This window comes from Phasianus colchicus, chromosome 16 (assembly GCF_987193195.1).
Source record: "Phasianus colchicus chromosome 16, bPhaCol1.hap1.1, whole genome shotgun sequence".
Classification (NCBI taxonomy): Eukaryota; Metazoa; Chordata; class Aves; order Galliformes; family Phasianidae; genus Phasianus; species Phasianus colchicus.
This window is the reverse complement of record NC_143451.1, coordinates 1,429,421-1,457,380: the sequence shown is the minus strand read 5'-3', so window position 1 is coordinate 1,457,380 and position 27,960 is coordinate 1,429,421. Positions and strand designations below refer to the sequence as shown.

Sequence of the window (27,960 nt, the reverse complement as noted above, 5' to 3'; positions counted from 1 at the left end):
GTTGACGTATTACAATTAAAAAAGGTAACATCAATAACCAAAAAAAGCTTCAACCAGTGTTAATAAAATTCCCTTTAAGTCACAACAATTTCAACAGGCAAATAGTCCCAATACAGGCATTGTAAAATAATAAATTTACTCCTATCCAAATATTATCAAATCAGTCTAAAAATGACTCGTCTACACTGTTGTCATTAAGAACACATTACGAATTCACTTTGTCATCAGATGCCGATATTGTTGCTCCAGAAAGTGTGGAGTATTAACTGCAATTTAGCAATTAAGCATAGCTTTAAAAAAAATTGGTTCCTCACATAGAAGTACTGTGCTTGCCAGACAAGTAAGATAATGCTTCAGGTATAAATCAAACAAATTAAAGCAGAATTATACCGCAGTTTTCCTTGAAGACTTAGGTTTTGTGTTGCTTCTGTCAATGTTTAAGAAACTTAAGAAGCAGAACCTTTGGTTCTTTTAGTCAAGTAAAAATATTCTCCTGTATCCACAAAAAATAAACTTCCAAAGAAAATGGAAGTCCACCAAGAAGTCCACTTTCAATAAAACTGAGGTAGCACTGCTCTTTTATTACGTGTTGTGTCAGAGATTTCTATATAAATCCTCATCTACCACTCAGTTGACTGACAGGTACAGTAACTTTATAAAAACAGTCCCAACATTTAGTTTGAAACTGAAAACAAAAAGGAATGATTTGGACTCGGTCACGAGGAGTTAACTTCAAGTGGTAATAAGCCGTATTACAAAAAGCTGTTGCTTATGTTGTTGGATTTGTTGTTGTTTTTTAAGAGCCTTATTAGGAGGGGATTAATGCATTTCAAGTTAACACTGCTATATTCTTGGTATAAAACCTTAAAATTATTATAGCCTAAATTTTCAACAATGTAAACAGCACTACACACAGTACAGACCTGCCCTGACAGACATAGTATGAAAAACTTTATCTGGCACTGTATAATTTAGCAATGTTAATTTAACCTAACTAAAAAGATCTACATTGTGCAAGAAATATCAGACTTACTTATACTAATCTGAAGTCTTAACAAAAATGCTTAACTTGTAGCCAGGGTCAAATATTTCAGGGTAAGAGTAAAAGGAATAACCGAAGTTAAGAAAGTGCCTAAAACATGATACAGCATTTTAGAGCCCTTTCGAATACAAGGCAGAAAAAGGTGTAAAGTAGAAAAAAAATCTGGAGCCTTGGTAACCTCCAGAAACATCCAGAGTTTACATCTCATGAAGGGCAACGGGTTGCTTTCATCACTGCCGCTTAAATGCTGTTAAGTCTGTTCTTCTGTACACAGACCCTCTGTGTCCGAAGATGTAATACATTTGGTTTCCTCCTCCTTTTTCCTCCGCTCCATTTCCCACTCCACAAAGGTATCGAAGAGACTCGGCCAGGCCTCGTCTTCACTGTAGTTGCTAAGGTCTGGTCCGATCACCTGAGTAAAATTTAGAAACATGTTCCATGTGTCCCGGGAGATTCCCTTGATTCCTGAGGGGTTCTCAACTAGGAAGTGCAACCACTGGTCCAAAATGGGGGGTTTGTTTTGGGTGAAGACTAATTTCCAAAGGGCAATGGCTATTTCCCGATGCAGCGACCTCTGTCCCTCCTCAGAATCCAGGCCGAACTGAAAGGTGAAGCGGTAGAGATCCTTGAATTTATCTTCCTGCTTGGCTTCGTGTAAGAGACTGGGGAACCGTGCACAAATGCCATCGATGCTGTCTGCGTTTATTGCTTTACAGCCTTCAAAAAACTCCTTCCTATTAAGCGAGAAAAGAAAAATTAGTATGAACACTTCTCATGCACCGAGCACTTCCCTCAGTAGGTCAGAGGGAGTGATCTCAGCAGCAGGTGGATGCCCCGAGCTCTGGCTAAGATGTTGCCCCAGGTCCCTCCTGGCTGGGGAACCCACCCACAGCACACATGCCAGCCCAGCTGGGACACTGCAAGACCTGAAGAGCTCTGCAGTATGGCCTTCCCAATATGTGGTACTTCCACAGCCCGAGCCTTTCTCCAACACGGAGCAAACCACATCAGCCACAGCAGAAGTGCTGAACACACTGGAAAATACCACAGCTGCTCCTCAACACCACATACAGAGCAGCTTCATACTGCCTGTGCCTGAGGGCCCGTGCTCTGGACAAGCTGCTCTCAAGGAGGAGTCACTTATAGGCCTTCCTTCAATTTGTGGCCGCTCTTCCAGACTGAAAGGCAGAGTGGTGCCAGCTGCGATGGTCAGCGAGGGCACGAGCAGCAGAGTGCCCCACACCACATGGCACAGGCTACAGTGCAACATACAGACACTGCTCAAAGCAGGGCTCCAGGCAGCACACCAACGACTTGTCACGAGGACAGCGATTTGTTTTATGATCAGGAGCAAGTGTTGCAGTATAGCAACCAGCTGGTATCAACCACAAACACAGACTGTCATGTGGGATTGGGTGGAGGGAAGACAGAAGAGCACAGAGCTCAGGAGATCAGAAGACTGCCTTGCCTTCTTTGGCCAAAGCCACCTGTCTGTGCCGCTATCATGGAACACGCTGCTGAGCAGAGGTAATCTCTCACCACCGGAACTGCATCTCTCCCAGAAAATCAAATCGTTATTGAAATGATTGCGCAGAATCAGAGTTCAGTCCAGTGAAACTGGTTGTGCAGAATCAGACACCGACAACTCCTTTCCCATACTACACAGCCCTGCTCCTTCAGCCCCTGGAAAATCTACGTTTGCATTCAGCACGCTCCCACACCCACAAGGCCGCTATCACTGTTCAGTGCACAGCAGAAGCTTGGCTGAAGGCTCAGAACACCAAAATAATTTTAAATGTTATTAGCTGAGTAAAAATAGTTAAAATTACTCAAATCAATCTCAACTGACCATAAACTCCAATAAAAGCTCTTTGCTTGCTCTTACCTGGACACTGGTAGAGAACTCAGTGTGTGTGCGCGGAGGATGTTTTGGTTTGGGGATTTTTGGTGGTGGGACTGGGTGGGTTTCTGGTGAGTTTCAGCCATTCTGTCATTTCCTGCAGCACTGGAAATGCTACGGGCTCACTAACTGAAGCCTTGTCAGGACAGGCAGAGCCTGCAACACCAGTCACTACAGAAGCACCTCTCTAAGCTTTAACAAGACTAGTCTTGGAGAAAGACATGGGTAACATCAGTCGGGCACGAACAGTTCTTAGCAACGAGCCTGCTTTACAATCTTTCACAGAACAATAACAATGACAGAGTTGGCAGCAATTACTAAGGACTCTCACATTATTTTAAAGCAAAAGTTATTTGTTTTGTCAAATCTTAACCTTAAGGCAGTGCTGATACAGAAAAACTGGTTTTGCTAGTCAAGAACCAACTGATGTCTACAGAATGTCTCCATGTTGTTCATCATTAGTAGCGTGATGTCCAGAAACATTTTCAGTTCCGAGACCTACTGTGAGGGAGCAAAAGGAGAGGACAATGCAAAGCTTACCTTCTGCAGCCACAGGAATGAACTGCACCGAAGCACAACTGTTAGAAAAAATACCTACATGTAGTTAATGAGGCTGTCTCTCTGATACACATGATAGGATACAGCTTAACATGAAAATAATTAAAATTCTGCAGGAACTAACCTTGTAAATTTGCACATAGTAGCAGCCTGGAATTTCCAAGCCAGAACTAGCACTTTAAATTCAGTGGGATCAACACAGAGGTCATTGCAAAATCGTTCCATTCCTTCCTCCAGTATGGCATCTTCCCGTTCATCCTTGTATCTCCTAAATAACTCTCCAATCCTTTGAAGGGACGATTCTTCCGAGCTGGAGACGGAGTCTTTCTTTGTATCCCCAGAAAACGCTGAAGGTGGACCGGACTCCAGAGCAGCATCCGCTTTCTTTGTCCCGTTCACAAGTACATCTCCCGAGGACTTCCCACACGCCGAAGCGTGCTCATCTTTGTGGACAGTACTCCTCTTGCCATGTGACTTGCTGCCCGCTTCCCTTTCCCCGTTTTTGCTGCCGAGGGTAGATGAAGGATTCTTGCACTTGGTGACGCACTGGCCCATGGTGCAGGGAGCCTGGCTTCATTCAGAGCAGCCTCCTCGCCGTGCCACAGCCCCGCGGCCGCCCCTCACCACATGGCACCATGCCGCTGGCGGCCGTCTGCCAACCTGGAAAACAGTTTCAGAGTGAAAGAGCTGCTTCTCCACAAAGAACATTGCAAGCATTACACGTGGGATAACATTCACCGGAAGGAGACAGGCTTCGGGATACTTCCGTTTCGCCTGCTGAAAAGGAATAGTGTGCAGAAAGTCAGTGTGTGCTGGAAACTTTGGGCAATTCCAGGCTACTTCACCTCACTCAGTTGCTGCTGTATATTAACAGGTCCTAATAAAGGAAATTCCTAAAATTCTTATGGCAACATAGGTTACAAAGAGGTTGATTCATGCGCAGACTTCATCATGACAGACTACTCTAACCCAGAAATATTTTAAAGGAAATGTTTTTGTTTTTGTTTTTTAAAAAGTACGCCCACATTTTAATTACAGAGCACAAAACAGTGAAACAGAGCACTGGGTGGGGGATAAGGGAGGGACAGCAACAAGGTAACCTGACCCAGACCAGGGACATGCACACGCAGAAGTAGAGTAATCCCAGTTCAGTTGGTAAAATAAAAGTTAAAACGCCAAAACAATTTCCTTATACTTCATTTTCATAAACCCAATGCTAAAGCGTTGCGTATTTGGAAGAGACTTTTCACCCCCAGAGAAGGGATCTTAAATGATGCCATTAAAAGCAATCAGACTGCCTGGCACTGCCCTGCCAGCTGACTGTTTCTTAGAGCATCACCAGAAAGCAGTTGCTCACCATAATCCTCCTTCTGTGTTGGAGCCTCAGACACAAATGGGGTTTGCTTCATAGCTTTGATTCCAGCTTCCAACTTGCAGAACAAGTATGAAAAGAGATAAGAAGTCTCTTTTCACATGAAGAAAGCAAACAGATATCATGCCATCCTCCAGTGCTCTTTCTCAGGTAGAGCTCTACAGCAAGGGAACCTCCTGTTCTAAGCTGGGAGCCACACCAGAGCAGCAGCACACACTGCAGTTGTGAACACACGTCCTGCCCCGCCACTGTGCCTGCGTGGGGCAAACAGTGTGGCTGCAGCTCTGTGGGCAGGCAGCACTTGGGAGTCCATCCTCACTGCCAAAACAACCTTTAACAATTCTTCAATTCATCACTTACAGTTGGTGTTATTTGTTATTATTATTATTACAGCAACAGGAGGAACAAACTCCTAAAATTGCTTTGAAGATGAACTCCATAACATGATTTTATATGCAAGGGAAATGCAATCTAACATATTCAAGAATAATTTCTTCTTCAGTTGTATCTCAAATGATTCACTAAGATACGCATCTCCACATAAATCATCTGTAGGAATTTTGTGGGTCCTCAGCAGCTCACAGCTATGAATTGCAGAGCTGCCACAAACCCGAGGAATGCTGCCTTCTCCAGTCTGCACCAGTCCTTTTCCCAGGATATTACCAGGCAGTGTAATTTGCTGCTCCACAGCAGAACTCCACATGAACTCCCGGATATCAGCCTTCCTTCTGTTCTTTAAATTCATCAGAATTCAAATGCCAAGTCCAATTCTTACTCTCTTTAATAGAGGATGGAGGAAGGGTTTGGTTGCAGAGTAAGGAGCTGCACTGATCTCCATGCTCAGTGAGTATAAGGAAAGCGTTCCCAGATCGGTGACCAGAGCTACTCATTCAACTGGAGAGCAAAGCAAATGTCACACCTAGGTCATGTCAATAACAGAGAAGGAAGAAAAGGATGCATGGGAATATTTCTCCTAGTTGGAATGGAAACTTCAAGTGTCCTGTGTAACTGACCCAAAGGTTACGCTGAGCTGGCAGCAAAGCACCAGTTCCCAAAAGAATCAGTACTTAATAGCAAAATTACTGTAACGTGGTTATACAACTTAACAGTGAGACAAAAGAGACAACGCTGATCACCAGTTTTGCTATTCTAGTAAAACACCAAAACTCAGGAATAACAATTGGACACACTGGGTGCTACAGGATATGGTACTCCCAGAGCAGTCTGATTACTCAGACAAGTACTGAGTAACAACCTACAGTAAATATGAATCACCAAGATGCCCATCTTCCACACAACAGGAACTGCCTAGCAAGGCATCTCTATCTCTTTCTAGAGGAGAGAAAGCAGCTGGAAATGCAGGAAGACTGCAGCCAGTTAAAGGAAAGCCACCTTCTAAGAACAAAGGATGTGTAGACCCATATTACCCAGAACATAACACAGGAAGACTACATCAGATAGGAAGGACCATGTTAATGGTTTGGTTTGTTTTTCTTTTTTCAAATCCTATAAAGCAGTTCATTTTTATCTCATGTTTTCAAGTGACCAGATCCCACATAAACCAAGAGTTGTAGGAAGTAAACAACAGAGTGATTGGGTAATAACTCTGGCACACAGATCACCACGCTCAATTGAAAGCACCTGAACTGTAGTGAGGAAGTGAATAGAACATGCAAAGGAGGTATCTAAGACACCCACTATTTTCCTCTAATGACTAACACTGCAGCAATAGAAATTATTGGTTACATCCAGAGAATAATAAAATACAGCCATGTGTTACTCTGTTTAATAAAGTGTTGCATCACGAGGTATTTACAGTAAGTTTTAAAAAGGAGGAAATATCATGACATAGGAAAAGAATAAAAGTTTAAGAAGTCCTCGTAAACAAGCTTAAGACACCACAGACCAAAAGGTACACAGCTCCCCCAGGAGCTTCCCCCTTCCCCAAAAGCAGTTCTTTAGCTAAGGCAAAAACAATGGCTCCAACTTCACCAAGCCTCATCCCAGCCTCAGCTTCTTGCAAACAGAGGCCACCAGCACAGTACGGAATTTCACTGTGCATTATTAATCCTTTGTGGGCAGGGAGGCATGACTTCTAAAATAGCAGATCACGGGGAACAGCATCACGGGTGCCCCCTCATTTTCCAGTTCTGAACAGGCACACAATGCTCTCCACAGGGGAGGCACGAGAGGATCATTGCAAGCGCTGAACCAGAAGCAATTGCTGTTCCAACAGCTGACACTGCAGCCATGACCTTGTAAGCAGACTTCTACTTACATCGTTCTGGCTATGCAGGCAGTCATTCCATTTCACAGCCGCCTGCAGGCCCTCTGGGATCCACATGGAACACTATAAAAAAAAAGAGCCACAACAAAACTTTACACTTTGAAGAGACAATGAAAACCATAAAATGCACTAAACTGTGCAGTAGCACTTAATCTTCTGTAGTCCAAACTCATTTGTTAAAAGAGACTTTTTATAAAACTGGTTCACTTTTTCACTTACTGAGTAGTATTAACACCACTAACTATGCATTATTATAGAAAGCACAGACCAGGTACTGAATACAATGGACAAATTCAAATATTTGTTAAAAGTAAACACAGACTTCTGGCTAATTTAATGCTTTCAACAGGGGAGAGTTAATTCCTCATCTCACGTCCTCAGGGCAAAACTAACATGCTGTTGTCATGGCTGTCAAGCAAGGTCCCCAGAGACTGGAAAAAGGGAACCATCACTCTCATTTTTAAGCAAGGGAGGAAGGAGGACCTGGGGAACTACAGGCTGGTGAGCATCACCTCTGTGCCTGGGAAGACCGTGGAGCAGATCCCCCTGGGAGAGATGCTAAGGCACATAAGGGTTGAGCGGGGCATGTGAGACAGCCAGCATGGCTTCACCGAGAGAGGATCGTGCCCGACCCATCTGCTGGCCTTCTGTGGTGGAGCGATGGCAGCAGCGGCCAAAGGAAGGGCGCCTGGCGTCGTCTGCCTGGATTCACGCGGGGCCTTCGAGGTGGTCCCGCACCACATCCTTGTGTGTGTGTTGGACAGAGATGATCTGAAGGGCGCTGCTCAGCGGATGAGGAACTGGTCGGCGCTCACAGCCAGAGCGCTGTGCTCAGCAGCTCTGTGTGCGGGTGGAGGCTGACAAGCAGCGTCCCCCAGGGGGCCCTCTTGGCACCGGTGCTCTTCAACCAACGCCGCGGAGGATGGCATCGAGCGCACCTCAGCAGTTTGCTGATGGCACAACAGCAGGGAGGGACGGCACCCAGAGGGACCTGGGCGGGCTGGAGAAGCGGCACACGAGAACCTGCTGAGGTTGAGCAAGGCCCAGTGCGGGGTGTTGTACTTGGGTCGGGGCAATGCCAGCTGTGTGCAGGCTGGGAGAAGAGCTCACAGAGAGCAGCCCTGCGGAGAGGGACGTGGAGGTTGGAACTGGGTGATCTTTGAGGCCCCTTCCAGCTTAAGTCATTCCATGCTACCACTATCAATGCATGTTAGCTGAGCCAATGTTTAATCTGTGAATACCAGACAGTTGCTCCCTAGTAAAGCATAATCTGGGTCTAGAAATTAATTCTTTTTTTCCTTCTCTAGCACATTCTTTTCCATGTTTGTTTTTCCATGTTTGTTTTCCCATGTTCAGTCAAGTTGACTCAGCCTCATTTCTTTTCAATTCCCACCTCTACCAGTATAACTAAGAAGCTCTTTTGAGATAAGGACAGACAAAGGCACATCTGCTTTGTATAGCAAGTGCTGCACCTGCAGCTCCTTGTCAACACCTCTGTTCAGACCTGATCTAGAAAAAAACAAACAAGAAGGCTGTGGCAGCTCCTTTGCTTAACCATGCAAACACTAAAATATCTCATTGTCACTGTTAGGGTAATTAAGGAGCAGGCAGGAGATCAAAAGCTGCTTTCCTGCACGGTTACTTTTTACATGAGACCTGGTTGTAAGGAATCTAGTTGGAAAATTAGCTTGTTCCATTGTTTTCTCAGTAGAAAGTAGAGGATGGATGTAGAAAGATAATCATAAAACACGTTCTTACTGCATATGCCATTCTCCAGATAAAGTGAGTTTTCCTCAAACAGAAGTCCCTTACACAGATGGTGCTGAGCAAACAAGAAAACAACCTACATTAGATCAGGGCTATTCTAAAAAATCTAAGTCCAGGGAAGCAGGCATCCGAAACACTTTGAGAAGGCCAGGAACTGTCAGGCACTACTTCTGACTGTCATACACACCCACAGAGCAAAATGCATCTTCACCGAAACATTTTTAGACAATTTCTGAAGCTGATATCCCAAAAAGCCTGCTCCCTACAGACACGCATCCTCTGCCTCCAAAGCTCACCTTACATACCATAGGTCCAGCCCTCCCAAAAGGTTCTTCAGACTGTGTTGTCAACATGTCAGCCTGCACAGACCCCCATTCCTCTGCCACCACTCCTCCTAGTGCAGTGCAGGCACCAATCTAGGGTTCTATTGGACCACAGCTTCCCAGAATTCCACAAAATTCAACAGCTCCCACCTCTCTGTTCATTTCTTTTGCCTGCCCCCGCAGCTAAGTAATTGTTCTTATATTCACTTGGGGAGCAAAGGGGAGGCAGAACAGGGAAACCTGCAGCCTTGCTCCCCAAGGAGCTTGTGGAAATAGTGGAGAGGCAATATCTTGCACTCTCCATTCAAAAAAAAAAAAAAAAGCATTGGCATGGCAACTTCATGCAACAAACAAACTGCTCCCCAAACAGATCAGGACTGCTTCAGAAGCCTACGATCCACCAAACCTCAGTTTCTAGCGGACTACAGCACACACTGGAAGCCAGCATGCATTCCAAGTTGAAAGCAAGACCCCAGCTCTCTGGGGCAAGGCTTTTAACTCAGACTTTGGGGCACACTGAAGAGGCACAGCTGGACACCACAATGCAAAGCACCTCCCTGGTGATGCCAGGAGCTTCAAACTGCAGCTGCTCTGAGCAGACTCCAATGCTCATTAGCGATCCCAGATGGCAGTCCCTGGGGAAAATAAGGGAGCAAGAGGAGCGCATCTCAGGATTGCTGGGACCCTGATTTACTCCCCTGTTTTTTGCATCTGTGTCTGGCTGCCCACTGTGACTTGGGTTCTCTGGAACACTGCAGACATGCTGTAGGTTCTTGCCAGCTCAGAGCACAGCTCGCACAATCCTAAACAAGTGCCATGCTAGCAGGGGGCTGCAGCACAGCTCCACATCTCTACTGCAGGTATGCATTCATGCAAAATTACTTCTTCATTACTTAGATGCAGTGTAAAAGCAAGAAAGCTCTGCTGTAATTGGTTAACAGTGAATTGCAAGTTTGTCGGGCTTCCTGCTTGAACATTTTTCAGTGAACATGAGTCAGCTCATGACCAATGAAATGAAGAATGGGAACTCTGTTGACCTGTTTCACGTCAGGATAACAAAACATTCTGGTTAGCCTTACTTTTTGGAATCAAACTGCAAACTGCAAGGAACCCAAGCAACCAGGACACAGTTTGTCTCAACAAAATGCATCTGCCTCAGAGTAGAAGCAAGGCATGCAGGTGGGCAGTGCAGGACCAGATAGGTTGACTGACACCTGGCAGCAGGTCAAGGGCAGCCAAGGGCCAGCTCTGAGTGCCAGGAACCGGAGGGGTCACAGTGCCTCAGAGGGCTGTGGTTGACGCACCAGGGGGCTGGGATGCCATCCAGAGAGAACCAGACAGGCTGAGCAGCAGGCCCATGTGAACCTCATGAGATTCAACAAAGCTAAGTGCAGGGTCTGCACCTAGGTCAAGGCAACATCCACTACCAACACAAGCTGGGGGATGACAGGATGGAGCATAGCCCTGTTGAAAAGGACCTGGGTGTACTGATGGATGGCAGCAGGAAATGAACCAGCAGCGTGCCCTCACAGACCAGAAAGCCAACCGTATCCTGGGCTGCATCCAAAGCAGCATGATCAGCAGGTCAAGGGAGGTGCTCCTGCCCCTCTGCTTTGCACCGTGAGGTGTCACCTGGAACACTGCATTCAGATAAGGAGAGTTCTCAGTACAGGAGAGACATGGAGCTGTTGAAGAAGTCCAGAGGAGGCCCACAAAAGTGCTCCACGGAATGAAACACCTCAACTACGGGGACAGGCTGAAACAGTTGGAGCTGTGCAGATGGAGAAGAGAAGGCTCTGAGGAGATCTGAGAGCGGCCTTCAGTGCCTAAAGGGGAGCAACAGGAGAAAAGGGACAGACTCTTCAGCAGGGTCTGTGGTGACAGAGCAAGGGGAAATGGCTTCGAACTTAAACAGGGAGGTTTAGGTTGGACACCAAGAAGTCTTTTACAGTGAAGGTGGTGAGGCCCTGGCACAGACTGCCCAGAGATGTGGTGGATGCTTCATTGCTGGAGACATCCAAGGCCAGGTTGGGTGGGCTCTGAGCACCTGATGGAGATGTGCGTGTCCCTGTTCATTGCAGGCAGGTGGATCGGATGGCCTTTAAAGGTCCCTTCCAACTCAAAGGATTCTATGATATCACACAGCCACAGAATGTCCTGAGCTGGAGGGCATCACAGGATCACTGAGCCCAGGCCCCAGCCCCACACAGCACCACTCAAGTGCTATGGCTGAAAGTGGCATCCCATGATCTCCAGCACCCAGGGGGGGTGCCCACCCCCCCGGGGCAAAGCCTTTCCCTGAGCGCCCTGACTTCTGCTCACAAAAAGCACATTGTTTAAACAGCTTTTTCAGCACACACGCATCATGCCTGAATCCCTCCCTCTATTTTGCATTCTCTAACCACACAATACCTTACATACTCATTGTTTTGCATTGTTTTTTTACACTCAGCCCCATCAAGAAGCTTTAAATCTTTTCCCAATATGTGCTTCATCCTAATTTATTAGGTGGCTAGAAAGATTTGTTAGGATGATTGTATTTTCACAGGACAAACCCAAGTCTGGTTAGCTAACTAATGTGCCTTCTGGTGGTTCTGTAATATAAATAAGTTAATGAACTAATTGACAGAGCAGAAGTGCTTGCTTTGAGAAGTTTGTTTAAGCTACGAGTGAAACAACAGAGGGGAAATACGACAGTCAGAGGATGCAGCCATTCTAGATGACACCATCAATTTCAGTAAAGCTGAACCCAGAACCAGGCTGGATTCCAAGCCATTTTTTATCCAGTACACACTTCAACACTCAGACCCTGGGTGTGTTTGAATCCACCAGTTTCATGAAACAAAGACTCAGTCACCATGCAGCTCATCTCCATCTCGTTACAGCTGTCAGCCTTTCCCCTCTCCGCTTCACATGCAAGATGTATAATCAATTCCTTCATCACTTTTCCAGGGTTCACTGTAACTTTTGCACAGCATGACAGATCTCCAGCACTTCAGTATATGCTATTCACAATAAAAGCAGTGCATGCCAGGGGCAGAGCTACTCTATGCTGAGACACAACCGCTTCGCACCACTTCAGCAAGCATGCCGATCAGAGAACCTGCAGAAACCATGATTCTCAGATGTCTGACACAGACACACTGGGCTCTGAGCATCTGACAACTGCTGTGCTGCAAACACGTACCTTAATTTGTCTCAGGCATCACCATAAACTACAGAAATCTGCAACTATCCCACAGCCAAACCAGAGTGACTCAGAAAAACAACCTCAGTCTACAGACTGAGCCAGGTGTGTGTGGATTTTGCTGTGCTCTGAGTTCGACTGGTAGATTTCACCCAGAAGCAATGGAGGTACTTCCATTGCTTCTGTACAGCAGAACAGGATTAAAGTGGATTGTCAGTGATTTCTGTACTAATTAGTTATGCTTAAAACTGATGTAACAAGTGCATAACTCCATATTTCTCACTGCTCCCAGCAATTCAGAAAGCTACGCTAATCCTGCAAAACCAGAAAGCCCTCATAGCAGCTCTGGTTAGTGGTGTACCACCTCCAGCACAGCACAGATCAGCCAACAGCACCACGCAGGTGCCCAACAGCACCCAGCAGCCTGGGGCAGGAGCCAGACTGCCTCCTGACATCACCTGTGGTATCAGATGATCACAAGAGGCTCTGCCACCCATCTCGGTGAAGTCTGCCAGCCGACCGAATCACTCGCTTCATGAAGGTGTGCAGGAACTGCAGGAGTAGCCGGCCATGTAAATACGGGAATAAACACCAAGTTATGTACAAGGCATTGTACAAAGCGGAAAGGCTTAAAAGCAAACAGAAACTTGAAAGTATTTTAAGAGCATGTACTTGGATTTTTAAGACTCTGACTGCCATTTTTAAAGCAGAAGATACACAAAGTCACCTGCAGAGACCTCAGCTCTCTCTAACAAGTTCCCCATCACAGCTCACAGCACCAGTTCTTTACGCAGTGTGCAGATGCTAACTGCAGCAAGAGCATCTAAGCAAACCCTCTGAGCCCTCTGACTTACCAGTTATAACACAGAGCATCAGCTCCCCTTTGCCAGCCTGGTGGCAGCTTCAACCAACATGCTTTGTACATGAATTTTCACCTATCCTTGATTTCACTCACTCGCTGTTTATTTCAGAAACCTGGTAAGGTGTGTGGGTGTCTGTCCTTGTATCTCACAATAAATAGAGTCCCTAACTCCAGGTACAGGCAGCCATGCTGGAAGCAGTATGCGTTGTGTATCAGATCCTTAGCATTTCTGGACCACCCATTTGAGTGCTAATGCAGAGTATTTGAGGATCTCCATATAGATCCATTTATAATGAAAATATTGAATAGCCAGCGTGTGACCAAGTTCTGGGACATCTAGATTTACAGGCCTGTTACTAAGCTACATGCCCCCCATATCCATTTGGTGCTAGGATGATTTGTCTCCCTCTTATTTTTCCAAACAAAAGGCAAACACTGACAGCAGTGGGTGTTTCAAAACTGCAAAAAGGAGAACTCGTATTACACTAAGAAAAAATTCAGAGTAAGAACTGACAATTTGCCACAGTCTGCTACTACGTGGATGCAGAAATAAGGGCGGTATTTTTCAGGAGAACAAAAATCCTTTGAGTTTATTTTTTTGTGTTTTTGTTTTTTTTAAGAACGCAGTTACTAAAAAGGAGAAGTGAGACAACAAATAACTATGACTGTCACACTGTCTTCAGCAGCCTGGCTTTCTGGGAATAAAGAACTGCAACAGAAGGTCAGTATTAGCAGTCTCACATTTTGCTAAGTAAGTTTTGTTTTTCACAAAGCAGATGTCCCAGACAGAACCGCATTTCTAACTTTCCTTCCAAGACACCAGAACATCACCACAGCTCACTCTCTTTAGCACTCCTGTCTTTGTTTGCCTACAGTATCCCAGCTTCTACAGAAGAGCTCTTTAATGCATACAACTAAGCAGCTCCCGACCCACCGACCTCCTGCTTCCACTTCAATACACATCAGTTTGCAGGAGCACTGTCCTCCAGGACAGATAAAATGCAGACCTACCGACTCCAAAAGGGTTAGTTCTCAAGATAACTGCTAGGCAAGCAGCCGTGATTGACCTTCCCCCCAGTATTTCTTCTGGTTACAACAGAGAGCAGAACACAGAACCGTCACAGCCAAGCTCCTGGTGACATCTGGATGTCATCAGAAAAGGTGAAGATGAGGTGGAAGCAAACAACACGAGCACATCTCCAAGCTTGGGGTCTTCCTCTCGCTCTCAGGAAGGCTACAGCCCAGGTCAACAATTACCTGACTCAAACTGCAGTTAACAAGTGATGTAGGAGAGGCTGGGTGTCTCAAACAACAGGTCTGAGACATCCCATGGTATCATAACAATAACAATACTGACACAGGCAGTCCACCAGAGTCATATAGGGTTTATAGAGGGTAAATTGCAGGTGGCATATCACCAGAAAGCAACATTTGCTAATGCAAGTTGCCACAAAATTACCATCGTTTCCAGTCTAGTTACTATGTCATTACTACTGACAAAGTTAGAGTCAGGGATACAATCATTCCATCACCAAGGCAGATAACCTGCAAACACTAGAGCCAATTAACCTAGTATTTCTAGAAGGAGGGAGGGGGAAGAGAAAAGGAATTATGAGATGTCCAGTAACGAGAAGACAAAGCCTACCAAAAAGAAGCAGGTAAGGAAAGGAAGACAGTGAGATAACCAGTGAGACAAGACACAGACCCCAGGGAGAAAGAGCTGGAGTGGAGGAGCCCAGCCAGGGGATAAGGGTCTGCTCTTATCTCACGCCTAGCAAGTCCCTGGAGCATTACAGATTGAGCTTCCAGTCTCCCAAAATACTGGCTAGAAATCTTCAGCTCCTCTTTTATTTTTAAGGATGAGCACAATAGAAAGTAATATTTTTCTACCACATACCTTTAACAGTTCCTTCTTACTCCAACAAGCTTTCCTGTTACCTTCATTTCTACAGACCAGTGTGCCTGATGGGACAAAGACACTGGTCCTGCATCTTACAACTTTTCAGCCAAAGCCCCAAACATTTTTGCAGTGCCCCAAGGCTCTACATCAGCATGGGGCAGTTCTGAGCAATACTGGGGTACACACCACAGACTCACAGGCATACATCCAAACACATCATTTTCTGGTATGAGTAAATGTAAGTTTACAAGGTCTGAAGGTTTAGAATAGTCATGGCCATCCCCTGTTCTTCCACTGCTATTTCTCCCTACTTTACTTTGCCCTGCCCCAGTACACATCCACACAATATATAGGATTTTCTCCCCGATCTTTAAGTAGAAGCAAAGAAATCAGTGTGATGGAGCCTCACCCTCATCCACATGCAAATCCATCACAACAAACCCCTCGTCTTAGAAGTCAGTCAAACGGTCTGGTGGCTTCTCTTCCTCAGTACATACCTCTTTAACTAATTTTAACTAATGATTTCAAAAGAGCTGTTCTGGGTTTTGCCTCAAAAATCAGCCTTTCAATTCATCTGATCATCCTCTCCTATAGTGTTATCCATGCAAATTAAAAGATGTAATTATGAACAAATCTCCAAGATCAATTAGAACAAGTGAAGCAAAATTGTCTATGAATATGGCAATGGGCAACTCCAAAACAAAGTAAGAGAGCAGGCAGGGAAGGCACCTAACTCAGCAGACAATGGATCATACCACAGGTTATCAGTCTCAAGAGGAAAGCAGTTTCAAAGCATCACAATGAGCTGCATACTCTTCCATTAATAGTTTTGCCAAATTACTTAAGGATTATACTAATTTGTGCCTGCATAGAACTTGAATTTAGAAAACGATTAGAATTTCAGAAATCCTTTCAAGAGAAGATGCTTGCAGCAAATTTTTAATGCCAGTTCTGCTAACATGAACTAATTCCACACAGATCACAAGTTCTCCTTTTCCTGCTGATATGCAGAAAGTCTTTGCTTCAGGCTGTGCGTCGCCTTTCATGTAAAGGGCTGTAAGGCCTTCCCACAAACCATTAGCACGTGTGCAGGGGAGGCGAAAGATTTAAGACAAACCCTGGAATTGACAAGAAGGCAAAACCAGACCTCTCCACTCTTGCACAGAATCGTTTCTCCTTCAGAGGAGCTCCTCAGAGCAGGAAAACACACACCAGAGTTCAGATACACTCAAGGAACAGCAGCCCTCGAACATTCCCTCTTTCCATTGCTAGCCCAACAAAAACACTAAGATCTCAGTTACACTTCAACTGTTTAACAAAGAGGCTCCTGGGCCAACAATCAGAGTGTGCTTACAAGAGATGCCTTTTGACTAATGGCTCCCCCAAGAAGGAAAGAACACACAAGGTCTGCTGCCCAACACAGAGGCCTGACAGACATTTCAGGTACCACTGGCCAGTTTTGTGCTTTGGGTCTACAGCTCAGCCCTTCTTCTGAGTGCTTCAGCTGCCTTCCCTTCTAATTATACTACGGATGGTATAATTTAAAGAAAACTTACAGCTGTGAATTAATGCTGTGTGTGAATACTCGGGCTCCAGTCAATGAAACATTTTGAAGGGCGGCACATCGGCAGCATTAACTATTTAAAAGATCAGAAACAAACGGCTCTTTCCAGCACTGGCAGGAACGGTTCGAGCTCCCCAGCAGCGCTGCCCCACAGCGCGGACCGCCCAGCCGCAGGCCCGGGAGCCGCCGGGGCAGCGCTGCAGGCTCGGCCCGGTGAGGAGCTCAGAGCGGCACCGAAGGCCGAACGGAAAGAAGAACCGCTCTGCAAAGGCGGTGCGTCCGGACAGCACAGAACCGCCCGCCTTCCAGGCCAAGCGCCGCACGCCTCCCTGGCGCCCCGCTTTACCCCCGCGACCGCCGCCGCTCGCCTCCAGCGCTGGGCCCGGACCGCGGGAACCTCCCGAGCGAGGCGGCCGCGCTGCCCGGCCGGGGGCCGCTACCGAGGGCGGCTCGGACGGAACGCGGCAGCCCCCGCCGGCGGCTCGGCCCCGCCCGGCCCCGCTCGAGCCCGCGGCTTCAACCGAGGCTCCGAGGCTCCCCACGGACCGCCCTGCGCGGCAGCTCCGGGCGAGGCTGCGGCTCCCAGCCGGGCCCGGCGGCGAACACCGCCCGCGGAACCGAGAGACGCCTCGCCGTCAGGGGGCGGCGGCGACGGCCGAGGGGCCGCCGAGGGGCAGAGCGCGGGTCCCGCCCCGCCCCGTCCTGTCCCCGCGGGGCAGAGCCGCGCCGCGGGTCACTCACCGCCGCGATCCCGGCCAGCCTGCGGAGCTCCGCATCACTTCCGGGGGCGAGCGGTCAGCTGGCGCCGTGACGTCACACGGCGCGCCCGGCGCCGCGCGCACGGTGAGGGCTGGGGCGCCGCCGACCGCGTCCGGCGCGGCGGGAGAGGACAGGAGAGGGAAGCCGAGCCGCGGCGCGAGGGCAGAGAGCGCGGCCTGGAGGAGCTTCTGCCAGAAGGTAAAGCGGGCGCTGAGGGCGGGCGAGCCGGCGCAGGGGTGAGGCAGAGGGAAGGAGTGGCGGGAGGGCGGGGGCGGGGGCTGGGTCCGCCCAGTGCGGGGCAAGGCCGTCCCGGCCGCCAGGGGGCAGAGCGGCGCCCGCGCCTGCAGCGCCCCCACGCGGTCCGGCGGCTCGGGTAGGGCGGGGCCCGGCACCTTGTGGCGGCTGCGGCGCCGGCGGTGCTCGGAGCCCGGCTGGGGAGGCTCGGGGCCTCTCGGTCCGGCTGGGGCGGGGCGGAGCGGGGCTGAGCTGGGCTGGGCGGTCTCCCCGCTTCCTCCCGGCCCGCGGCGCTCCGCCGTCCCCCTGTGTCGGCGCTGGCGGTGCCGGATGCCGGGCCCCGCCGCGCCCCGCCCCTCGCCGCGCGCTCCCCGCAGCACGACGCGCCGCGTTCCTCCGGAGCGGCCGAGGAGCCGCAGCAGCGCGGACCGCGGCCGGGAATCAGCTGCCGCACCGCGGTGCTGCGCCGCGCGGGAGGCGCTCCGAGCGGAGCCCCGGGCCGCCCGCTGTGCGCACGGCGCTGCTCGGCCCCGAGCGGGGCGATGGAGGAGCGCGTCCGTGAGCCGCGGATGGGCTTTGCGGCTCCGCCTCCGGGTGTTTGTGAGCATCGTGCGGGGTGAGCGAGGCCCGCGGGGAGCCGAGCTGTGCACTCTCTGCTGCGTGTGTTGCACTGCGTTAAAACCTCTTCCCTTTGTGACTAACAGAGCTAAATGTGAGAAGGCATTTCTAAGTCTCTGAAATGATGAGCTGCACGATGCTAGGGGCGAGCTCACCGTGCCGCAGAGTTCACCTGAATTCTGCTGGCTTTGTAACAGCTAATTAAGGGATATTTAAAGAAGCTTTTTTCCTGTTTCCTTTCCCCACTGCCTCTCCACAGCTGTGGTCAGCATTGGTATTCCTTCTGAGGCTGGCAGAGCGCGCTCTGCCCCTCATGCAAACCAGGTAATGTCTCAACAGCCTCAGTCAGAGGGAATGAAAGCTGTCATCAAAAAGGATGAGTTAAGGGTTTCCACTTTTGTTTATTCAAATAAAGAGAATGTCATAGAATCCTCATTTTATGCAATTTCACTTGTTTGAAGTTGCCCTCACTCTTACTACTTAATTCCATTCTCGTTGTGTTCTGTTTCCTTTTTCTCACCAAAAGGCAACACCAGCAGGCAGCCCCTTTCTCAGAGGGAGCTGAAAGGACAGCCAGGTGCAGGCAGTGCTCCCAGTGCAGCTGATGGGCAGCACAGGCACAGAGACTTCAGCTGTGTGTTATTTGGTGTTTCAAACCACTTCAGCCTGCCAGCAGCAAGGTACTGGCGTTACAAATTATACAGTCACTTGAAAGCCTCCTTGCTTTCTTTCTGGTGTCAGATGACATGTCAAATAATCAGATGATGAGAAATACTTGGAATCAAATTGGTCTTCAGTGGAATTTTATTGAAATGTGCAGGTTTGTATTGCTTGTGGAAATGAGGATGTAGTGTGGAACACTGTGATCTTCCAGCTTAGTTCATTTTTCACCATGTGACACCGGAATATTTTAGCTGTGATGGAAGTTTTACTATTATTTGGTTTTGTCTGAATCTATAAAAGAAAAAGGTGTGAATGTTCCACTAAGAGCGAAAAGCAGTGGAAATCAAACACAGTTTTTTGCCAGGTACAGACTGCAGGCACGTTGCTGTCACAGATCACCACGTCTCTGATTTAAGTAAGAGAGAACAAGAATTACTTTTATGGAAGGTGAATTCTGGAATTCAGTGTTGCTGGAAGGCAGCTCAGTGTGCAGCAGTCACAGAGCCTGGGCCCTCCTCTCCCTGACCCACCACAGTGTGCCAGAGAAACGTGCCTGAAGGGCAAGTATGGATTGCTGACCTCTTGTTGCTGTGGGTAGGTGTGAAACGAGCGTTATTGCTGTGTTAGCAGCAGGAGATGAGTTGCTTAGCTGAGTGCTATCATTTGGCTATGCACAGGTTTTTGCATCTCTTAAAATAAATGTTAGCTGAGGGGTGCATTTAAAAATATGAGATATAGATTCTTGAGCAGGCTGAAGGTGATCATATTTTATACCATAATGTTCATGCATTATGCTTTTGAATTATGTCACTTCATTCCACAGTCAGCCCAGCAATGTAGCAGAGCAACCTTGCCAGTAGTGACCTAGGTGTCAGGCAGAGGTGTACTGCCGCCAGGTAAAACATTTCACACCTGAGAAGTTCAAACTTTCCTTATTAGGAGATTCCATGCAGCATTCTGTTCCCTGCCTTCTCCTTTGGGCAGGTATGCTTTCAGCATCATCATTAAGCATCTGTGTTCCTAATGCACCCCTTAGTTAGCTTAGCTAGATCTTAGTAAAGATCTGTTGTTTTGAAATATCCATTTTTTCCCCTATGAGATTTCACCCTTTGTTCCCTAAAGCCCTCCTTGCGCTTGCTGCTTGCAGATTTGATGTTTAAAGTGCGTAGCTAATGACTGACTTGTAAGGATGACATGAAAAAGACATACAGTACGTAGTACGGCGGAGGAGCCGTGCAGTAGGAAAGGGCTGCCCACACTGTGAATTCACTGCTCGCCAACAAGTGTCCATGCCGCTTGGCCCCCATCCTGCCTCTGACACTGCACTGCTGGTGTCACCTCACAGTGCAGCTGACAGATTCCCTTCCTTGTTTTTGTATGCACTTTTATTTAAACTATGCAAACTTGCAAATAGCAAAAGAAGATAGGTGTTTTACTGGTTATTCAGGCCATTGAGCTTTTGCACTGACCATCCAAAAAGCAAAGGCATGTGTTTGTTTCTTGAAATAGAAGCTTGCTTTTACCTTTTGGTAGAGTCTAAAGGACTACTTGTTTTAGTGAACACAACAAAAAAAATTGCACTTCCATCGTGCAGTAACTCCTGATAAGCTCAAGGCACCTTTGCAGCTTTGGGAACAATGGGACACTTGGAGCGCTTGACCTGCCTGTTGATAATGGGTTTGCAGGTAGATGAAAAGAAGGACGCAGCCCCACTGGTCAGGGCTGTGCCTCAGCATCCAGCAGTCACTTCCTGGGGGGGCTTGCTGACTCACCAGCCCTGAAGCAGCCTGCACCCTGCCCCCCTGCTTGTCACACCGCAGACCCACCTTCAACCTCTCCTTGTTTGCTCTGTTGCAGTAAACACCTGAGATTTGCTCAGCAAATGATATAGCTCTGTACACCATGACAAAAGCACCTGTGGGTAACATCTCTGGGCTGCATTTCACAGTGGCACCAGTGGTGATCACCGTGAGATGCACATTAGTGGGAAAGTGCTGTAACATCCACTTTGCGTTCCAGAGCTGTGAAATATAATTATGATGTAATTGCCAAGGATGTAAGCAGCGTGATGAGTAATTAAGAGGACATGAAATCCTTCCTTACCCTCCTTTCTGTCCCACTCAGAGTCATTCTGCACACCCACAAAACTAATACAAGTAGTGTCACCTGCAGAATTGCACTAATACGTGACTTTCTTCCTTACGCTTCTGTCAGTGTTTGTTACAGTGTTTGTAACAAAAAAAATGGATCCCTTCTTCACATTTTAGGTTGAAAGTAATTTTGCTCTCTCTGTGGAATCACTCCCTGATGCATTCTGAGATCAGAGTCTGACCCGTGCTTTGAATTTTGTCCTGTCTGCTCTTGGCCCTGGAGGAGGAGGCACGGAGCTCCTCACACCATCAGGGATCTGTGCAGGAGCTGTGGAAATCATTAACTAAAGGCAGCTGTGGGAGGAGGTGGTTGCTTAGGGCATGTGGAAGTCTGCTTGCCATGTTTATCACCCTGCATGTGCAGGAAGGAGAGCAGTGCTGCAGCAGGGGCTGTGCGGCCCTGTGTCCCTTCCAGCACCAAGACATTGCAGAACAGAGATGTATATTCCAGGGGGAGAAGAGGAAGCAGACAGTGGCAGAAAAGAATGCTGCTCCTAAACTTCCAGACAAAATCTTAACAAACAGATTCTTTGTGATTCTTTTTAAGATCCAGAAGTATAAATTGTGATTACAGCTCTGAGATACAGGTCCTGAGCTATGGCTGCAGGAACTTGATGTAATTGGAATATCTATTCAAAATTTAGTTTCCCCTGAAATTATTCCTCTTATTTTTCTTTATGGATTATGTGAAAACCTAAATGGAAGCTCTCCAGAGCACACTCCCATTTATTAGCACTGGGGAGCTGCAAGTGTGAGCAGCTCCCAGAGAACACCTGGGAACTGAAGCAGAGGGTGAGGCTGTGGTGTGGGACTCAGGCTGTGGGGCAGCCCTGTAACTGAGCTGCTGCTGTTTGGAAAAGAACACAGCAGGAAGCAATGATTTCTAAGATACAAATGCATGTGTGGTTTTGTGTATGATTGATTTTATTTCTTTCCCCGAATTGGAGCTGTAGAGTGAATAAAGTGAAGCATTTGTTCCGAAGTGATTGATGAGCTGGGGCTGCCTGTCTGTTCTATTTTAGGTTCTTGCTCCCTGGAAATAACCTACATATTTACTAGAAATAATTTCTGCTGGCTAAGAGAAATCATTTTGTATGTGGAGGAAAATATATGGTTAGGTAAATATTTTAAAATATGGAAATACAAATGTTCTCTTAATAATCAGACAAAGAATTTCATGTCTGTATTTAAGATCCTCAGCAGAGTTTATGAAACAAGGAGCTTTCAGGTGATGGTGATGCTTATAGCAGAACAGGCTGGGAGTGAAGTATTGGGAAGTTTTAGCCAAAAGCACGGAGCACCGAATTGTGTCTTTGGGTCAGCAGCTGTGTCTCTACATTTGGTAATGGCAGGTGCCGTGGTGGGATCATCTCTCAGAGCTGCACGGCCTCATCCTGAACACTCTTTGCTTTCCCCAGTAACAGGAATTACCACAGACTACAGGGAGGTGAAACATCCAAGCTGCCCAACCTCTTGCAGTAATGTGGGGGCATGTGTTAGGAATCAGATTCTGCAGTACACCAAGGTGATAGAAGGCCTTCTCTTCCCAGAGGACAGCGGTCACCCTGCTCCTAACTGCTGTGGTCTGATGTCAGGGTACATCCAACAACTGGAGCTCCAGGTTGGCAAGTAGGTCTCGAGATAGCCCAGTCAGTACTGTGCTCAGCATTCACTCCTCATTGCACTCACGCACTTACTGTGCAGCGCTGCTGCATTGTCCTTCAGGGACAGTAAAATACCTTTGACAATCCCTAAAGTCATCATTTTGGTGAATCCAATGCAGGTGCAGGATCTGTCTTTGGGGAAGGAGCAGTGCTGCAGCTCCTGCAGTGGGTTTGTCTTGGGGATGTTCATGGTCTGGGCTGGAGTAGTGGCACTGCTTACACGACAAAATACTCATTTACACAGAACGAGAATGGGATTTCATTCTTCATTTCTGACACAGATTCTTGGCACACCTGGAGTGTGTGTTCAGTAGGTAGCCAGCTCTCCAAAAACTGGGGCTTCTGGGACTTTCCTAAACTCATTGTCGGTCTGCCTCCTGCGGTGCTCAGATAACATTGCTTTCATCACCTCTTCATCACATCAGACTCTGGCTGAATCATTGCTACGCGCTGCAGTAGCACAGTGAATGAGCTGCTTTGCATCTGGCACCGATGCTGGCGTTCAGCAGTGCTGTAGTGCTGTCTTCATGTGCTTGACTCACAGATCTGAAGGCACTGGCACAGACAGGGTCAGTGTTGTTACAACACAACAGGGACACCTCAGAGTTTCGGTGACTCGCCCAATGCCTGTTGCAAAATAGCAGTGAAAGAAAACGTGGCCGTTCCTGAGCCGGTGTTTGATTCAGCAAAGCGCTGCAGCGAGCGCTTAACTTCAAGCAGGAGCTCAGGCTGCCTGCACTGGGGCAGATGTAAGTCTCAGTGCCAATATTTTGCTGGACTGGGTCTTCAGGTTTCAACAGCTAATTTATTTTTACAGCTATTTCAGTTCTTTCTTTGGGTGGTGGAAATACTCTTAAGCCAATTGAATTGTGTAGAAAAACAGAACACGTGGTGGTTTTTGACATACACTGGGGCTTTTGTGGTGTTGGTTTGTTTCAGATGACAGCAGTCACACGACAGGAAGTGCTGGGCCTTTACCGCAGGGTATTTCGGATAGCCAAGAAATGGCAGTCGGCATCGGGACAGGCAGAAGAAACTGCTGCAGAGAGGGAGTACATTATAAAAGAAGCCAAAACATTGTTCCGAAAAAACAAAGAAGTGAGTGTCATTGCAGATTTCAATTTCTGGCTCCTTTCGTTGTGCTATGCACGCTCCTTGTGGCTGGATGCCAAGGTGTGGATATAAGAAATGGTTTCCCAAATTTCCTTCACCATAAATGCTGGTACAAACACATTCCAAGGTGCATTTGAGTTACAGTTTATTATTTCAGGGGTGAAATTTAGTAAGAAAACTCAAACCCTCTGAGATCTCCATTAACTCTTGAGGAAGGCCAAGCACGTCACCCGATGAGCACTGCCTGTGCTGCATGCTGTGCTGTTTGGTAAGTTGATCCAACCACTGCCAATAAGGACTCAGCCATCTCCAAAGGAAACAGAGCCCCCAGAAATGAAGAATTATGGTTGAAGGATGAGTGTTCAACAAGAAATGGACAGAAGAGTACTTTTTTGCCAAGGCAGCTAATATGGCACTGCTTGATTTGCAAGGAAATTGTCTGATTTGAAAGACTACTGTTTGAAAAGTCATTACGTGCAAACACATGCTGCAAATTCAGTGCATGCCAAGGAATGTTTTGTAAAGACAAAAAGCAGAACTGAAAAAAATGTCTTCTCAACATTTTTTTTCTAAAGTTACACCTTAGATGGACTCTAATATAAAAGCTTGTTATGCAGTAGCAAATCTGATAGCAAAAACATCACACCCACTGACTGGTGAGTTTATTGAGCAATGGGTGGAAAGTGTGGCAGATGCAATTTGTCCTGATTAAAATCCAGTTTTCTAACATTGGTTTGTCTCACCAGACTTTAGCCAGGTGAAGTGAAGAAACAGGAACATCTATCAAAAGAAATTTGGAGGGTAGAGCTGCTAATTTCAAATTCTAAGCTTTAGCGATAGATGAAGGTGCTGATGCTACAGCTATGGTTCAACTTGTTGTTTTCATTTGAGGCACTGATAACAAATACAATGTCACTGAAGAAATGGCTGCTTTGGTGTCACTAAAAGACACAACTCAATCTCTTGATTTGTATGAAGCTGTACATACTTCATCGAAGTGATTTTCTTTAACCTTTGTCAACATATCTGGTACAGCTACTGATGAAACCTGGCAATGTTTGGTAAAAAAAAAAAAAAAAAAGGAAAAAGAGGGACTTAGAAAATTGATAACTTATAGCAGGACTCTGAAAGCTGTGCCTTCTATTGGAGCTAGCTCTGATTGTTGGTGGGATGGCAGCAGAGGTTGAACCTTCCCACCAATACTCTATTGCTTTTTATTGCTGTGTGACAGATCTGACAGAATGGGGTAGTCTGACAGAATGGTGTCTGACATGGAAGTGTGGATGAAGGACAGTGGTTTCACTGAACTCCTCCACCTGGAAAAATGGTACCCACTGACATTTATCAATGCTTGTGAACAGTGATAGAGATTTTTCTTTACCAAATAGTGTTACTTTGTTCTTTGTAGCTGTTTTGTTTCCTTGAAAATAATTAGGAGGTCACAGTGCCCTCTGCTGCCATCTGTCACATGGTAACAAAATGAAATAGGAGGCATTACTTCTGGAGCAGGCATTGTAGTGCAATTCAGGACTAAATTCAGCTGATGTAAAAATTACAGTTAAGTGCAGATGAACACCATGTTTCTGACTTCAGTGTGAGTTTCAGGAACAGAATGGCACTCATGTGTCACCCTTCTCTTTCCCTTTCTGCCTTGTAGCATGATGAAAGCTTGAGTGTGGCTTTTCATGGAGGTAGTGGTAGTTTATGCATGTATTGTCTTTTTTACAGAGAAAACACCAAATTTGAATAAAGCCCTCTTGTACTCTCACAGTCCTGATAGCCTCTGGATACTGCTACTGAGTGCCACTGAGCTCAGAAGTACAGATGTGAAAAACTCTATCATCGTATCCTTGGAACTGCAAAGAGGAAAGGAAGGAAAAAAGAAGGCTTGAGTTTTGAAATGCTGATTTTTGTATTTGTACAAAATATTTATTTTTAACTCTCTGTTAACTTAGGTGACGGATCCGAAGCTGATTAAGCAGTACACAGAAGAATGTGAGGCAAGAATAGAAATTGGACTTCACTATAACATCCCCTACCCAAGACCTGTGAGTATGTCTGTTCACCACAGGTGCACTTCATTAGCTTCCACCTGACACTCAACTCATAAACCCATACTACTGTCATCAAGCCACACATCCCACCTGTGTTCAGGTGCTCTGCTAAATCAGAGCCAGGTAAGCCAGGTGCATGCAGACACTCTCTCTCACCTTGCTGTAAGTCAGCTCGTTTCCTCTCTAGGAGTTGTTGTTGTGGAGAGGAGTTCTGGGGACTGTCACTGTGTGAGCAGCTTCACTGCTCAATGGATTGCAGAGAAAGATGGTAACAGAACTATATCCATTTGTTCATCTTTTCACGTAACCAAGAGACTAGAACAGAATAAAACTATTTAATTACATGATATGTGTCATAGACCTAATCACTTTCATGGCCTGTGCTGCTTGTAATATTCTCTTTGGCATAGATCAGGTCTTAGAAAACACCTTCCTGCCTTGCTGCTTCTTCTCACCTGTCCCTAGAGAAAAACCTGCCTAAGATTAGTGAAGATGCAGCAATGTCATCTGTTGCACCAGGCAATATAATTTCCTCAGTGTCCAGCTATTCCTGTCCACCTTACTACACACTGCCTCCCACGCTGCCCTACTAAAGGCACTGCCTTTGTTCTGCTGCTGATTAGTTTACATGTTCACATCAAGAGTTTACTTACCAAGGTGGTTGTGGTCCAAATTAATTTGCATCTTATTGGATGCTTGCCTAAAGTATCTTCACTTTTAGCATGTCTTGCACATACAGCTTGCTCTTTTTCTCCACTGTGCAGAATAACAGTGAGTATCTGGCAAGCTGTGATCCTAGAAAGGAGCATCAGAACATATGCTTTGCATCCACTTCAAACCCTTAAGGGATAGTCCTGTATCAGTGCTCTGATACAAACTAAGCCATCAGTACCTTTATTACTATTTGCACTTAAAGCACTGTCTTAAAGGGTGAAGCTCCAGCAGCAATAGCATATACTGCTGACAGTGACCTTTCTTCCATCACTTGGGGGCGTACAGCTGTGTGACTCCCATTGTATAAGGACTCTCAGGCAGAGGAGAAGCTGTTACCTGTTGCCCCTTCAGTTTCTGGAACCAATGACACTGTCTGTGCATTTTTGTATGGCATATATGATGATGACAGTAAGAAGGCAGTCTTTCAAGACACAGATGTGGCTTGCTGACTAGGTATGAGGAAAGCATACTGCTTTCAGACTTCTGCTCAGGAACTTAACAGGTTTTCTGTGTCTTGCTGTTCTGGAATACTGCTTGCAGACATATTTCAGCAATGTTATTGTCACAATCTAATTTCAAATTGCAAACCAGAATTAACAAAACCTCAAATATATAGGATTTTCTTAAACCCAATGTTTAAGGACAGAGTCATACCATTGAATACTCCTCAGAAAGTTCTTTGCCAGAAATCTAATAACCTGACTTCAGACAAAGTCAGGTTTCCAAAGAGTGAAGGAATTATTGAAAATTCAATGAAATGTCTGTGTATATGCTTTTTTTTTCTTTCTTTCTTTCTTTTTTTTGTTTTCTTTCTTTTTTTGTAACATCTCCTTCTGCACCTGACTGGTAGGATTTTCTTTTCCAGATCCATCTGCCTCCCATGGGTCTTACCCAGAAACAAGGCCGTACATTTCGACACCAGGAAAAGTTGAGGAAGATTTCTAAGCCAATATACCTGAAATCCCATGATGAAATTTCATAACCCATCATTTCAGCTGTGATGTGTTGGGATTGTAGTGCAGGTGGTTTGTGTGTACAGCTGTGAATGAAGCTGTTCTAGTCACTTGCTCCCACATCACCTGAGGCCTCACCAGAAAGCCATGGATATGATGCACACGATGGCCAGAGCTGGGCTGGTATTTGCTACAGTTCAGCCACTGACTGATCAATAAAAGTGGCACTTGGCAAGGAGTGAGGTGTGATACTTCAACATCAGGACAAATTACAAC

General features: G+C 46.7%; 3 protein-coding genes across 14 annotated transcripts in view; 1 reads left to right on the top strand and 2 right to left on the bottom strand.

Annotated features, from left to right (window-relative positions):
* Positions 1-54: 54 nt before the first annotated feature.
* Positions 55-17,633, bottom strand: DCUN1D3 (defective in cullin neddylation 1 domain containing 3). 5 transcript variants are annotated; one of them, XM_031595460.2, is made up of 4 exons: positions 17,504-17,632; positions 7,151-7,222; positions 3,625-4,160; positions 55-1,776 (listed from the first exon to the last, which is right to left on the bottom strand). In XM_031595460.2, exons 3-4 carry the CDS (start codon positions 4,053-4,055, stop codon positions 1,293-1,295), a joined length of 915 nt encoding a protein of 304 aa, XP_031451320.1. In that variant the 5' UTR covers positions 4,056-4,160; positions 7,151-7,222; positions 17,504-17,632; the 3' UTR covers positions 55-1,292. The 5 variants fall into 5 exon arrangements, with proteins under 5 accessions (XP_031451320.1, XP_090007653.1, XP_090007654.1 ...); XM_090151527.1 differs by lacking the exon at positions 17,504-17,632 and adding an exon at positions 16,755-17,101; XM_090151528.1 differs by lacking the exon at positions 17,504-17,632 and adding an exon at positions 12,895-16,705.
* Positions 17,587-27,922, top strand: LYRM1 (LYR motif containing 1). 3 transcript variants are annotated; one of them, XM_031595463.2, is made up of 5 exons: positions 17,588-17,719; positions 22,605-22,815; positions 23,790-23,948; positions 25,919-26,011; positions 27,597-27,922. In XM_031595463.2, exons 3-5 carry the CDS (start codon positions 23,790-23,792, stop codon positions 27,711-27,713), a joined length of 369 nt encoding a protein of 122 aa, XP_031451323.1. In that variant the 5' UTR covers positions 17,588-17,719; positions 22,605-22,815; the 3' UTR covers positions 27,714-27,922. The 3 variants fall into 3 exon arrangements, with proteins under 3 accessions (XP_031451324.1, XP_031451323.1, XP_090007655.1); XM_090151529.1 differs by having other exon boundaries at positions 17,594-17,719; positions 22,605-22,807; XM_031595464.2 differs by lacking the exon at positions 22,605-22,815 and having other exon boundaries at positions 17,587-17,719.
* The window catches only part of DNAH3 (dynein axonemal heavy chain 3), a 71,702-nt gene continuing 69,728 nt past the window's right edge, over positions 25,987-27,960 (bottom strand). For 4 of the 6 annotated variants that reach the window (XR_016471649.1, XR_016471653.1, XR_016471654.1 and 1 more), the window contains one exon: positions 25,987-26,812. The gene's annotated coding sequence lies outside the window, so the exon portion shown is untranslated. The remainder of the gene's footprint in view (positions 26,813-27,960) is intronic. The other 2 variants (XR_016471650.1, XR_016471651.1) reach the window with 2 other exon arrangements.